This window comes from Sinohyriopsis cumingii, chromosome 2 (assembly GCF_028554795.1).
Source record: "Sinohyriopsis cumingii isolate HCF-2022 chromosome 2, ASM2855479v2, whole genome shotgun sequence".
Classification (NCBI taxonomy): domain Eukaryota; kingdom Metazoa; phylum Mollusca; class Bivalvia; order Unionida; family Unionidae; genus Sinohyriopsis; species Sinohyriopsis cumingii.
The window spans coordinates 133,333,276-133,347,538 of record NC_142962.1 but is presented as its reverse complement, the minus strand read 5'-3'; the positions used below and the strand labels follow the sequence as shown (position 1 = coordinate 133,347,538).

Genomic DNA, 14,263 nt, shown 5'->3' with positions numbered 1-14,263 from the left:
ATATGTAATGTTATAAGACAGACACTGAAGACATCATTAGACATAATGTTATAAGACATAGATACTGTGGACATCAGTATATGTAATAAGACATAGACACTGCAGACAGCATTATATGTAATGTTATAAGACATTGACACTGCAGACATTATATGTAATGTTATAAGACACAGACACTGAAGACATCATTAGACATAATGTTATAAGACATAGACACTGCAGACATCATTAGATGTAAAGTTATAAGATGTAGACACTGCAGAGATCATTAGACGTAATGTTAAAAGACATAGACACTAAAGACATCATTATATGTAATGTTATAAGATATATACACTGCATACATCATTAGACATAATGTTATAAGACATAGACACTGAAGACATCATTAGATGTAACGTTATAAGACATAGATGCTGCAGACAGATGTGAGTTATAAGGCTGCAGACAGAAAGCAATAGACAGAAGGTATAAAAAGGAGACATTGCAGACATCATTAGATGTAAGGTACAAGACTGTAGAAAGAAACCAGTAGACATAAGGTATGAGACACAGTCATTGCAGACATCATTAAACTCAAGGTATACAGACGTAGACAGAAACAAATATACAGAAAGTATGAGACACAGACACTGCAGGCACTTGTAGAACATATCAGACTAAGATACTAGATGAGACATGGATACTTCATCCATTAATAGAACATACAAGACAAAGATACTACAGACTGAGAGCCATATACAGAATGTGTGAGACAAAGACACTGCCGACATTAGACTGAAAGTATATGACAAGGACCATAGACAGAAACCAGTTGACAGAAGTTATGAGGCACAGGGTCTGCAGACATTAGACTGAAGGTATGTGACCTAGACTGTGGTCAGAGACCAGTCAACAGAAGATATGAGACAGACACTGCACATTAAGAACATAAGACGAAGCTAGCACAAATAGGGACCAGTAGGTATATGACAGACTCTGCAGACAGAAGAGCAGATGAATGTATAATACAAATTAGAGAAAGACCAGTAGACTTAACATATAAAACACATTGTTCATAGACCAGTGGACAAAACATTTGATTATTTCTTTACAAAAAACTTCAGTTTTGCCAAACTGTTCTTGAATTGTACAGATGTTAAAATTTGTCAGTCCTTATTGGCAGAGCTTCAAAGATTAACTAGATATCTTACATCCCACCCCCACCAGCAGCAGAAAAAAATGTAATTATATGCTAGAATAAATTGTGTGGATAACTGTAATGCATTACACAACGCTGGTAGGTACAAATTAAAGAATTGTCTCATTTCAATCCTGGTGTATTGATTAGATTTTTTCATAAATATTTGGTGAAGCCCTGGAAAAAAAATTGCCAAAGCTGTATGAACCATGTGTTCAATAGGGATTGGACGTTTGAATAAGTTATTAATATCCCAGCTGTTACGTGGGCCTTAAAAATTAATTTGGTGTTGGTCGGAGTGGCATTAAAAAAAGTGCACAAAGAGTTTTGCAGAGACTGCAACAACACACTAAATGATTTTGGTCCATGATAAAGGGGTCTTTGTTTATGCTTAACTGCACATGTAATGACATTGTTTTGTCTATATGTTCATTGCCTGAGTGAGGTGTAGGGTTAGCAGTCCAACAATATGCACAAAATACTTAGATTTCTATGCTACTTAGGTATTAGCTGTATACATGTAAGACCTAATGTGCTTAATAAGGCTAGTGACGTTTTAATCTTTTAATTTCAAGTGTTAATTATGTTTAGCAAGTTGGATTTGTCAAAAGATTTTTAAAGCATGTAATTGCTTCATACTTGTGGTGGTTGATGAAGTAGTTTTAGCATGTTTAGGACCCCATAAAACAATATAAATACATGCATTAAACCTGCATGCATGGGCTTATTATCTGAAAACTGTGATCTCGTTTTTCTTACTGCAAGATACAGTTAAGACTGAATAATAATAACAGTAATACTAATAATAATAATAATAATAATAATAATAATAATCAACAACTTTTAGCTTATCTGGCCATAAGGCCATGTGAGTTTATGGTACAGTCCTTCATCCATCATGAATTCTTTCTGTGTGCCATCCATTCACAATTGTTATTTACAACTTCACAAAAACCACTTCACCAGTTTGCACATGAATTTACATGGACATTATTGCATCAGGGCCTTTTTCATTTGTTCGGATGGTGCTGATCATATGTTATCCAGTGTGGCCACCATTATTTAAATAGAAAATATTTAATTGAAAAACTGCTCAGTTTTTTTTAGCAAATTATAGAATGCATCATGACATTGGCATCAGTATCGTTCAGATTTAAATTGTTTAAGTGATGCCAATCCACCAATAATATGGCTACCATTACAGAAAATAGCCAAATAATTAAATGACATTTTTCGGAAGGCACTCAACAGAATTTGACCAAATTTTTTTATTGAACGCATCCTGGCATGAGGGCTATCATTTTTTTTTACAAAATGATGTACATTTGCAATCTGATATGGCTTCTTTAACATTTTGAACAAAAAAATAAAACGAATATATATAACAAATTTTTTAAGAAAAATCTTTAAGTACCGTAGCTTCTTTTAGACTCCGTTACTAGAAATATAAAAACCTTTAAACTACTTTATTTCAACAATCACTTGAAATAATTTTACAAAATGTTATTGAAAACAAATCATCCAGGTATAAAGGGATTTCAGTTTGTTCAAGAGATCTTGATCTGCCATTAAATATTGTTACCTTTACAAAATATAGAAAATAATTAAACTGTGATAGCTGCTTAATAGAATTTGACCAATTTTGAGACAAAGCATACTGGCACAAAGGCCTTTCAGTATTGGGCAGATGATGATGATGATGGTGATGATTTGACATCAAATATAGATGAAGATACAAAACCTTGAAACATGCATTAAACACCATTGGAAGAAAACATTCAGAAAACATCCAGCTGACCCAGATTTTTTCTGAAACTGCTCTTGCAATTAGCTATTAGGCAGGTATCAACAAGGTCAGCTATCTCAGATAGCTAGATGAGTGATCAAAGGTCATCTTGTGCCTCTTGTCAGAGGGTGATTTAATTAGTCAAAGACTGTTCTTTATATAAAATTAAGTATGTATGTATGTTCACTTGTAAATTGTAAATAAGCAAATAAAACAAATAAGTATACAAAATGACAAGTCCTCTTTGGATTCTATAATGTCTATACCATGTACCAAAATCTGATTGTTTTGCATACTATGCATGCAGAGGAAGAAGGGTAATTTTTCAACATATTTTGATTTGTCATTACCTTATCAAAATAGGATCCCACAAGTTGTCATTATTTTAATTTTGTTTCTAATAATTGTGTATTGAAGGTTTATGCATAGGCTTTCCCATTTATTATCTAATGCCATAACCATTCATAATATGAGAAATGTATATATCAGCATAATCAGTGTTAATATTTTCAGAAAAGTTGCCAGAATTTTTACTAATCACTGCTTTCATTTTCACCTTATCATTAACTTGAATAGGTTAAGTTTAGGAGTAAAATAATTACACAACTTTATAATTTTTTTTACTATATATCTTGCACAGACCTTATTAATTTATACTAATTGGACAAAAATAAATTATATCTCGATATGTCGATAATAGTGAAAAGACATCTGTTTGTGCTTAAAATTGACACCAGTATCACTGCAGCAATTCATAAGTTGCACAAGACAAAATATTTACAATCAGCACAAATTTAGAATATAACTAACATATTTATTACTGTCATAAATCTTACATGAAGTGCCTATTTTTAAGTTCTTCTGGCCATAGATCAGATGGGCTTATGCAGTGGTCATTAGTCCAGTACCCTGCAGCTTTTTTATCAATTTCATTATCACTGCTTCTAAACCACTGTGAGGATTGCCACCAAACTTTACATACACAGTCCTCAAGATCAGGCTGGTCCTAAATACAAATTCTTGTGTCGCTTCTACTTCTAGAAGGATGGACATATTAAATGGATGTTCAGAGAAAGATTATTTACAATGTCTAGTTAGTCTCACAATGAAAATGGTGCCATTTTGACAGCCAGTATGGCTTCATTGGTAGCCATCTTGAAAATCTTATATAGTTGCCTCTCCTAAATAGATGGTTGTATTGACATGGCGTCTTGACTAAAACACTTTTTATTATGTGTGGTTGTTTCTAAAGGAAAATTATGCCCATCCAACTTCACGAGAATCTTTTTTTATCACTACTTGTTGTGGATTGATGGTCATATTGACAAAGAGTTGTCTCCAAACAACTAATTATGATCTAAATTTGTTTCTGAATGAAAATGGTAATGACCTCACTTCCAATAATATCTGCCACAACAGGTTTTCTTGAATATTTAATTACTACTCTTTCTAAATAGAAAGTAAGATCAGCATTGAGGGTTTTCACCAGAAGACTTTTTAAGATGTCTATCTGGTTCAAAATGAACATGATGCCAATCCAACATTCACCATGGCCACCTGGTGGCCAGCTTGAAAATCTTGCCATTGCTACTCATCCTGAATAGATGGTCATATCAACATGGGGTTTTCAACAAGACTTATTTTGATGTTTAGTTGCTCCTAAATTGAAAAAGTGCTGACCTTACATCCAATATGGCCACCACAATGGCCATCTTGAAAATATTGTTAGCACTATTCATCCTAAATGGATGGCCCTATCAACATGAGGTTTACACCAAGACTTCTTGTGGTGTCTAGTTAGTCCTAAATGTAAATGTTGCTGATCTCACTTCCAATATGGCCACCAGATGGTTTTAACACTCGGCAATTAAAGAGAAGAAATAGTTATATCTTGGATTTGTAGAAATTCCCTCTGGTTAGTAAAGCATGAGCTCCTTTGATGGACTATTGATATAAAACATTATATTTATTTAAGTTGTGATGAGGAAATTACAAACATAAATAAATACTTTGTCATTAAAATATCATCATAAGACATTGAAAACATAAAATTTAAAAGTGATTTCTGTGGACTTTGTATGTTTGGCAAAGTTAGTATTTTGCTTGATAGTCTCATGTTGTGTTAGATAAGTATATACTACCCATATGTATTTATAATACCCCATATTTATTCTACCATTGATATTAAAGCAATTGTAACTTAATGGTAGATTTATTGCAATCTATGTTAAGTATCATTTTGCCTGAATTTTATTTCATGTTTAAGTATTTAGAGTATTGCTTTGATCCTTTCAATGCTAATTTCATAGTTTCTAATTATTTTGATCAACATAGTACACCTTTCTGTACAGATTTATTAGTTATCTAAACAGTCAGTTTCCTGGACAAACTCTGGGTCTCCCGATGGGTCTGGATTATTGATGTTATCCTGTTTGCAATGCATACTTTAATTTTCATTAATTTTCATGCCGTACTAATTTTGTTATAAACCATGAATTTAAAGACTCAGCAGACTTGTAGGTAATTAAAAGAACCCTTCCCCCAATGAAAATTAAATACCATCTCATAAAACAGCTTCAGCTGTAGAGTTTATATTTGAATAAATAATGTGACATTGTTAGTATACAGTAGCTGCTTGATATTGTGACAGTATTGGTATACAATGACTGCTTGATATTTTGATAGTATTGGTTTACAATAGTTACTTGATATTGTGACACTTTGGCATACAGTGGCAGCTTTATATTGTGACAATATTTGTATACATTGACAACTTGATATTGTGTCAGTATTATTTACAATGACCGCTTGATATTGTGACAGTATTGGTATACAATGACAACTTGATATTGTGACAGTATTTATATACAATGACAACTTGATATTGTGACAGTATTGGTATACAATGACAACCTGATATTGTGACACTATTGGCATACAGTGGCTTCTTGATATTGTGAAAATATTGGTATACAATGACAACTTGATATTGTGACAGTATTGGTATACAATGACAAGTTGATATTGTGACAGTATTGGTATACAATGACAACTTGATATTGTGACAGTATTGGTATACAGTGACAACTTGATATTGTGACACTTTTGCATACAGTGGCTGCTTGATATTGTGACAGTATTGGTACACAATGACACCTTGATATTGTGACAGTATTGATATACAATGACAACTTGATATTGTGACACTTTTGCATACAGTGACAACTTGATATTGTGACAATATTGGTATACAATGACAACTTGATATTGTGACAGTATTGGTATACAATGACAACTTGATATTGTGACAGTATTGATATACAATGACAACTTGATATTGTGACAGTATTGTTATACAATGACAAGTTGATATTGTGACGGTGTTGGTATACAATGACAACTTGATATTGTGACACTTTTGCATACAGTGGCTGCTTGATATTGTGTCAATATTGGTATACAATGACAACTTGATATTGTGACAGTATTGATATACAATGACAACATGATATTGTGACACTTTTGCATACAGTGACAACTTGATATTGTGACAATATTGGTATACAATGACAACTTGATATTGTGACAGTATTGGTATACAATGACAACTTGATATTGTGACAGTATTGATGTACAATGACAACTTGATATTGTGACAGTATTGGTATACAGAGGCTGCTTGATAATGTGACAGTATTGATATACAGTGACAACTTGATATTGTGACAGTATTGGTATACAATGACAACTTGATATTGTGACACTTTGGCATACAGTGGCTGCTTGATATTATGACGGTATTGGTATACAGTGACAACTTGGTATTGTGACAGTATTGGTATACAATGACAACTTGATATTGTGACAGTATTGGTATACAATGACAACTTGATATTGTGACAGTATTGATATACAATGACAACTTGATATTGTGACAGTATTGGTATACAATGACAACTTGATATTGTGATGGTATTGGCATACAGAGGCTGCTTGATAATGTGACAGTATTGATATACAATGACAACTTGATATTGTGACAGTATTGGTATACAATGACAACTTGATATTGTGACTATTGGTATACAATGACAACTTGATATTGTGACACTTTGGCATACAGCAGCTGCTTGATATTGTGACACTTTGGCATACAGTGGCTGCTTGATATTGTGACAATATTGGTATACAATGACAACTTGATATTGTGACACTATTGATATACAGTGACAACTTGATATTGTGACAGTATTGGTATACAATGACAACTTGATATTGTGACAGTATTGGTATACAGTGACAACTTGATATTGTGACACTTTGGCATACAGTGGCTGCTTGATATTGTGATGGTATTGGTACATAATGACAACTTGATATTGTGACAGTATTGATATACAATGACAACTTGATATTGTGACAGTATTGGTATACAGTGACAACTTGATATTGTGACACTTTGGCATACAGTGGCTGCTTGATATTGTGACAGTATTGGTATATAATGACAACTTGATATTGTGACGATATTGGCATACAGTGGCTGCTTGATAATGTGACAGTATTTGCATATAATGACTGTCTGCATGAAACAAACTAAAGATTTGCATACAGTAATAGTCAACATTTATTGAGCTTGGAGTCCTATCTACTGCTATACCTGTACATGTATGTGTGTATCTGCAGGCATCGGCAGCAATGTCATCCAATCTAAGGGAAAAGGTAGATGCCATATCAAAATGGCAGGATGCTACAGGTGACACCCTGAGGGAACTGGGACGCAGTGTGCAGACTATGCCACAAGAGGTAATGATAATACCATGGTCAGTATTGTAGGTTATAAGCAAACTTTCTTATGTAGATGGACAGTGTGAGACTTTGCTGATATAGTGACAATTTTAATGATCATGGATCCCCATCTTTTGGAGATTATGCTTTATATATTCTTTTCTTTAAGTATGATAAAAACACAAAAAAAGCTAATAAAGTTCAAATGAAACCTTTAAATCACATATTACCAAATTTAACAGAAAGAATCCTAGGATAAAGGGCATATAAATTTTACAATTGATATCAATCTACCATCAGACACAGCCACCGTTGCTTAATATGGAAAATATTGTAACCTTTTTCTCAAAATCTGCCACAAAATTTTTTAAAAAATTAGAATAATAGCATTCTGGCATAAAGGGGTTTTAAATTGGTGCTTGTGGTTTAGGATTTAAATGTTTTACCATTAAGTTTTAGATACCATTTACAGAATTTTAACATCTTTGTAACTTGTTTAATTTAGTATTTTATGTTTTTGGAAGGCTTTAACTTCCATTGGGCTTTATTTCACTTGTATATACAGTAGAATTTTGATTATCCATCACCCTTTTAACCGTCAGTCTCTGTTAATTGTCAGGGCATTGTACGTCAAAATATTAAACACAGGTAATGTACGTATGTAGATATTATGATTTTTTGATGACCCAGTCTATTGTATAATATTTTTAACGTACATATTCTATTATCTGTCTATTCTCATATCCGTCATGGTCTCGGTCCTGCACCCTGATGGATAATCGAAGTTCTACTGAACATGTGTAATTTGGGATCTTTGCTTTTAATTGGTACTCTATAGCCAGTATTGTCTGATATACCATTAAGCCATGTAACTATGCTGCTCAGATTGCTACAAATGATGCTTATCTACCATCAGTTATTGCAGCCATTACTAAAAACTTAAAATGACTTCAACAAAATCTCTCAACAGAGTTCAAATAAATTTGATAGAAATCATTCTGACATGAAATGCCTTAAAGTCTGTATAAATGATGCCATATATAGCTGGCATTACTAAATACGTATATTAAAAAAATAATTATAGTGACTAATTCAAAATCACTGAACAGATTTTAACCATATTTGAAAAATACAATACTGGCATACAAATGATGCTGATCTGCCATAAAATATGGCTGTAGTTACTAAAAATAGCGAAACATTAAACAGCTTCTCAAAATCCACAAAATAAATTTGTCTTTATGTGACATAAAGCATTCTGACAACAAGGGATTTTATTTTTGTACAAATAATGATGATTCACCATCAAATCTGACTATCATGACTGATAACAGACAAATCTTGAACCAACTTCTCAAAATCTCTGAACAGAATTTGACCAGATTTGAAACACAAGCATTCTGGGATAAAGGGCTTTCAGTTTTGTACAAATGCCAATTGTTTAACAGTTATTGTTTCCATTACTTAAACTAAAACATCTTTTAAACAATGTTTCAAACACCAATAAATAGAATTTGAGTAAATTTTACAAAAAGCACATTGGCTTATAGGGCTTTCAAATTATTACTAATTGTAACTGTCAACCATCAATTATAACTGACATTACTTGATAAAAGACAACAACTTTTATTAACTTTTCAAAAACAGCTACATGTAAACAGAATTTTAGCATATTTGACAGTATGCATCCTGACTTGAAGGTAATTCAAATTAATATAATGCAGTCTGCCTTCCAATATAGCTGTGTTACTGAAAAAAGAAAAATATTTAAACAGATTTATCTTTATGAAATTGTTCAACATCATTTGAAGAACTTTGACAGAAAGCATCCTGACTTGATGATTCTTCAGTGTTGAACCAATGACGCTGATGTGCCTTCAAATATCTATGAAGATACAAACAAACAGACATCTTGAGAAATTTGTTTTCTTAAAATGCAGCTCAGCTGTGATGGTTCAGTCACTAGAATGTTGGAATTGTAATAAACCAAGGGTTGTGAGTTCACTAATTACTGATGCCAGCCCTGGTAGGCTGCCTTGGTGTGTTGTTGGGAAAGGTGCTTAGCTGCCATGTCCCCACCATTGATATTGACAGAACTATGCTCAGAGTGCCATTAAAAACCAGCCAATCAAACATTCATAACTGCATAAAGTATGATGCAGACCCTTATTTTATGACTGACTGCTGGAACACTTGGCTGTTAGGCATATGTCAGCCAGTTGATTGATTTCAGCCCACATATGCCTTTTGTTGTAAATATCACATTGTAGTATTTTTAGCAGTGCAAAATATTACATGCATGGTGCTGATGTCATATTACGTTATTCCAGTTGTAAATAGCCTTGACCCTAATTTTAATTGTTACTCAGATCATCTCCGTATTTATTGTAGATTTACAGCCTTGAAGAGAAATACAAGCTTCTTAAAGCAGAGATGGACTCCAGGGTCAGCCATGAGTCAGATGCTAGGTAAGTGGTAAATAACCGCAATAGAATCTTCTTGGCTTAAACATGGTTGGCTCAAATATCCTCAATTGTCTGAACTGCCTCTTAGGTCCCAGCAAAAAATAACCTACTTGTGTAGCTGTCCAACATCAAACTAAATGAATGATCGTTGAACTGTTATTACCATTAGGATACTGGTAACAGAACAAACAATAATAAATCTGTAGGTCATATATTTTCATTTATCACAGACTAATTGGATACAGCACAAATTAATCTTTCAGTAATAGTTGCATAGTATATGCCAACCTCGTTCACTTGAACTGTGAATCTCACTAACAGGTTTTGTTTCCACAACTTCACACTGTTTAGATGCCAAAGTATATATTTACGTCTTGTCTGCAGTGAATTTCAGAAAAACTTCTTGCTGTGGTCACATTGTCATCTCTCTGGTTTTGTTCTTTTTTCAATTTTATGAATGATTATGGTAAGTAGTAATTCTGCTATCATAGCTTTTGTGTGCATCATTTATATATTGTCATACATTGTTTCATGGGTTGAGAAATGGATACAAAGGGTCTCATTGGGATTTCTGCAGATATTAAATATTAGGGTCATGCTGTTTGAAGGATATTAAAGGTTGTGGTATGCTGGTTGAAGGATATTAAAGGCCATGGTATGCTGGTTAAAGGATATTAAAGGTTAGGGTCATGCTGTTTGAAGGATATTAAAGGTTATGGTATGCTGGTTGAAGGATATTAAAGGTTAGGAAAGGTTATGGTATGCTGGTTGAAGGATATTAAAGTTTATGATATGCTGGTTGAAGGATATTAAAGGTTATGGTATACTGGTTGAAGGATATTAAAGGTTAGGGTCATGATGTTTGAATGATATTTAAATGTTATGGTATACTGGTTGAAGGATATTAAAGGTTATGGTATGCTGGTTGAAGGATATTAAAGTTTATGATATGCTGGTTGAAGGATATTAAAGGTTATGGTATGCTGGTTGAAGGATATTAAAGGTTAGGGTCACGCTGTTTGAAGGATATTAAAGGCTATGGTATGCTGGTTGAAGAATATTAAAGGTTAGGGTCATGCTGTTTGAAGGATATTAAAGATTATGGTATGCTGGTTGAAGGATATTAAAGGTTAGGGTCATGCTGTTTGAAGGATATTAAAGATTATGGTATGCTGGTTGAAGAATATTAAAGGTTAGGGTCATGCTGTTTGAAGGATATTTAAAGGTTATGGTATGCTGGTTGAAGGATAGTAAAGGTTAGGATCATTCTGTTTAAAGGTTATGACGGTTAGGGTGATGCTATTTGAAGGATATTTTAAAGGTTAGGTTCATACTGTTTGAAGGAAATTGTGAGCTTAGCCTTTATGTTGGTACTTAAGATTGTTTCATTTAAACATACATGGAAGACAGAATTTTAAAAATATATTCTTTCGTTATTTATTCAAAGAGTTTGTATGAAAATGATACAGAATTCTAAATTGCACTATGGAATCGTCAAGGTTTGTGTCTTGGCATTAGTAATCGTATGTTACGTGTTTAAGCTCGAATAAACAGTAACACAAGAAAGAACGAAAACAACAAGCTTTGAAAAATATAATAATTTTTTTCCCTGGAAAAATTCTGTAAAAATGAAAAATTATGAACTTACAGTTTTAGAATCAAATCCAGAAATAATCCAAGAATAATCCACAAATAAAATTTTTGAAGTTCTAATATTAAAATGTTCTAATGATTTCAAGTTCGAGTCCTGACTGTCACAGAATTGTAACCGAGTGGGTTTTTGGACGAAATGAACAAGCCAAACACAATGTAAGAAAGATGGAAATTTATGAATGAGTTAATAATGATAAATATATGATGTAAAAATACAATTGAAAATAAACAAAACAAAATATTGAATAAAATGAAGTGCAGATCCAAGAACCCTCATGGGCTGCACTTACCCCTTAAACAGTATGTTGTTCAACAAGAACAAAATTATAAAGATTCAAAAATAGTCTTTGAAACAACTTAAGATTCAAAATAATTTTTGACACACCTAAAGATTCACAATAATCTTTGACACAACTAAAGATTCAAAATAATCTTATCACGACTAAGATTCACAATAATCTTATCACGACTAAGATTCACAATAATCTTATCACGACTAAGATTCACAATAATCTTATCACGACTAAGATTCACAATAATCTTATCATGACTAAGATTCACAATAATGTTATCACAACAGACAGCGTTGTTCTGGAAGCTCCAGATGACTCCAAGAAACTTTAGACTGCTTCGTACAGCTTCAGACTGCTCTAGTTGTATTCACAATAACATTTCATATACATTCACGGCTACAGACACAGTCAGCTACCATAATAGTCAGCTACTATAACAGTCAGCTACGAAGATAGTCAGAATCATCTTCCAGTACAGAAGCAGCTTCCAACCCAGACACAGCTACTGCCAACACAGACACAGCTGCCAACACAGACACACAGACGCAGCTACAGATTCACATACGCAGTTATAATAAAACCAAATGGGACATAATAGTTTATGCATAATTTCTATATATATGATATTACTTTTAAAAATCTGCGTTGTAATAAACATTATTATGCGATAACACAGTACAAACCGAATAAGCTTCGCCTATCAAATAAATAGAATGTAAATTTAACACTTACCCCTATGGCTGGAGAATAAAGGAGAGAGTATACTCCTTGATGTGATCCAAAAATGACCAGTGTGGTTTTTCATGATTCGTCTTACTTAAATCCATAGGAGAATGAGTACAAGTCGGGGTAGAATACCCGTGCACCTCATGTTAGTCATGATACCCGACACAAGTAATCTGTGGCTAGGTACATGATATACAGTCACTTACCTGGAAAAACATATTCACCCTATATAATGTTGTACGCATGTACAATGAGAAATAGTCTAATTGTTTTAAGACAAAACCAAGTTATTTCTTTGCCTTATTCTGTGATACTGACGAAGAATCCAAGATGGAAGACAACGATGTATACTGTAACCTGTAGTGTGTTGAAGTCTACAGTTCCTTGTAGAAACAAGAAATACCACTCTGGCTTTGGAAATCTGAATAAAGTTTTATAAGAGCTTTATTCAAGAATTTCATATGAGCACACATTTTTTCCAGGAACAAAAAATTATTAATCCTTTTTTATCCAACTAATTTGAAACAACCCCAAATGACACAACACTTTCCAGTGTAAAGAGAAAAGCCCAACTGAGAATATCTCTCTAAAACAAAGATTATATTGTATTCTAAAACACAGTTTCACAAATACCCAAGTTGCAAAATCGAAAGGGGGGGTCACGTGATCATGTTTATATCACGTACTCCTAAAATGACCCTGATGAAAACCAATCATTTTACTCTAAGAAATAAAATTTAAAAAATTGTTTATATTTTATGTCTTGTAGTTCTGTCATGACCTCGAAAACAACCAATCATTTTAAAATAAATATAGAACTTATGTATGTGGCTGCTACAAATTTTGAATCAAGGTCAGGATTTAGGTCAACATTTGGTGTTTATTAAAATGAACAGTCATGGTCAAACTATTTTCTGGATAAAATGTAAGTTCCTAGCAAACAGAAGTACATTATTTTGACATATAATGAAATTTTCAAAAAATAAACAGATTTTAAAACTTACAAACAATTAAATCAGATATAATTAAATCAAATATACATAACAATAACTAAAAATGTTGGGTCCTTAAAATCTTATGGAATTTAAATGAATTGTTACTGGCGAGACTTTCATTACTTAAGGCATGTACATACATATGTATGCATGTAAGTATGGATGCATCTATATATGTATGTTTATATATATATATATATATATATATATATATATATATATATATATATATATATATATATATATATATATATATATATATATATATATATATATATATGTATATATATATGTATGTATGTACATACATATGTATGCATGTAGTAGTCCAGCACTTCAACACAGTAGTGGCTACATTGTGCCAACTAATGGTAAAG

The 14,263-nt window shown here is 32.6% G+C and overlaps 1 protein-coding gene across 8 annotated transcripts in view; it reads left to right on the top strand.

Annotated features, from left to right (window-relative positions):
* Positions 1 to 14,263, top strand: part of LOC149805869 (coiled-coil domain-containing protein 154-like) — a 170,542-nt gene that overhangs the window by 120,489 nt on the left and 35,790 nt on the right. For all 8 annotated transcript variants that reach the window (XM_089950597.1, XM_089950595.1, XM_089950591.1 and 5 more), the window contains 2 exons: positions 7,653 to 7,772; positions 10,146 to 10,222. In XM_089950597.1, the coding sequence (XP_089806723.1) occupies positions 7,653 to 7,772; positions 10,146 to 10,222 (197 nt within the window). The remainder of the gene's footprint in view (positions 1 to 7,652; positions 7,773 to 10,145; positions 10,223 to 14,263) is intronic.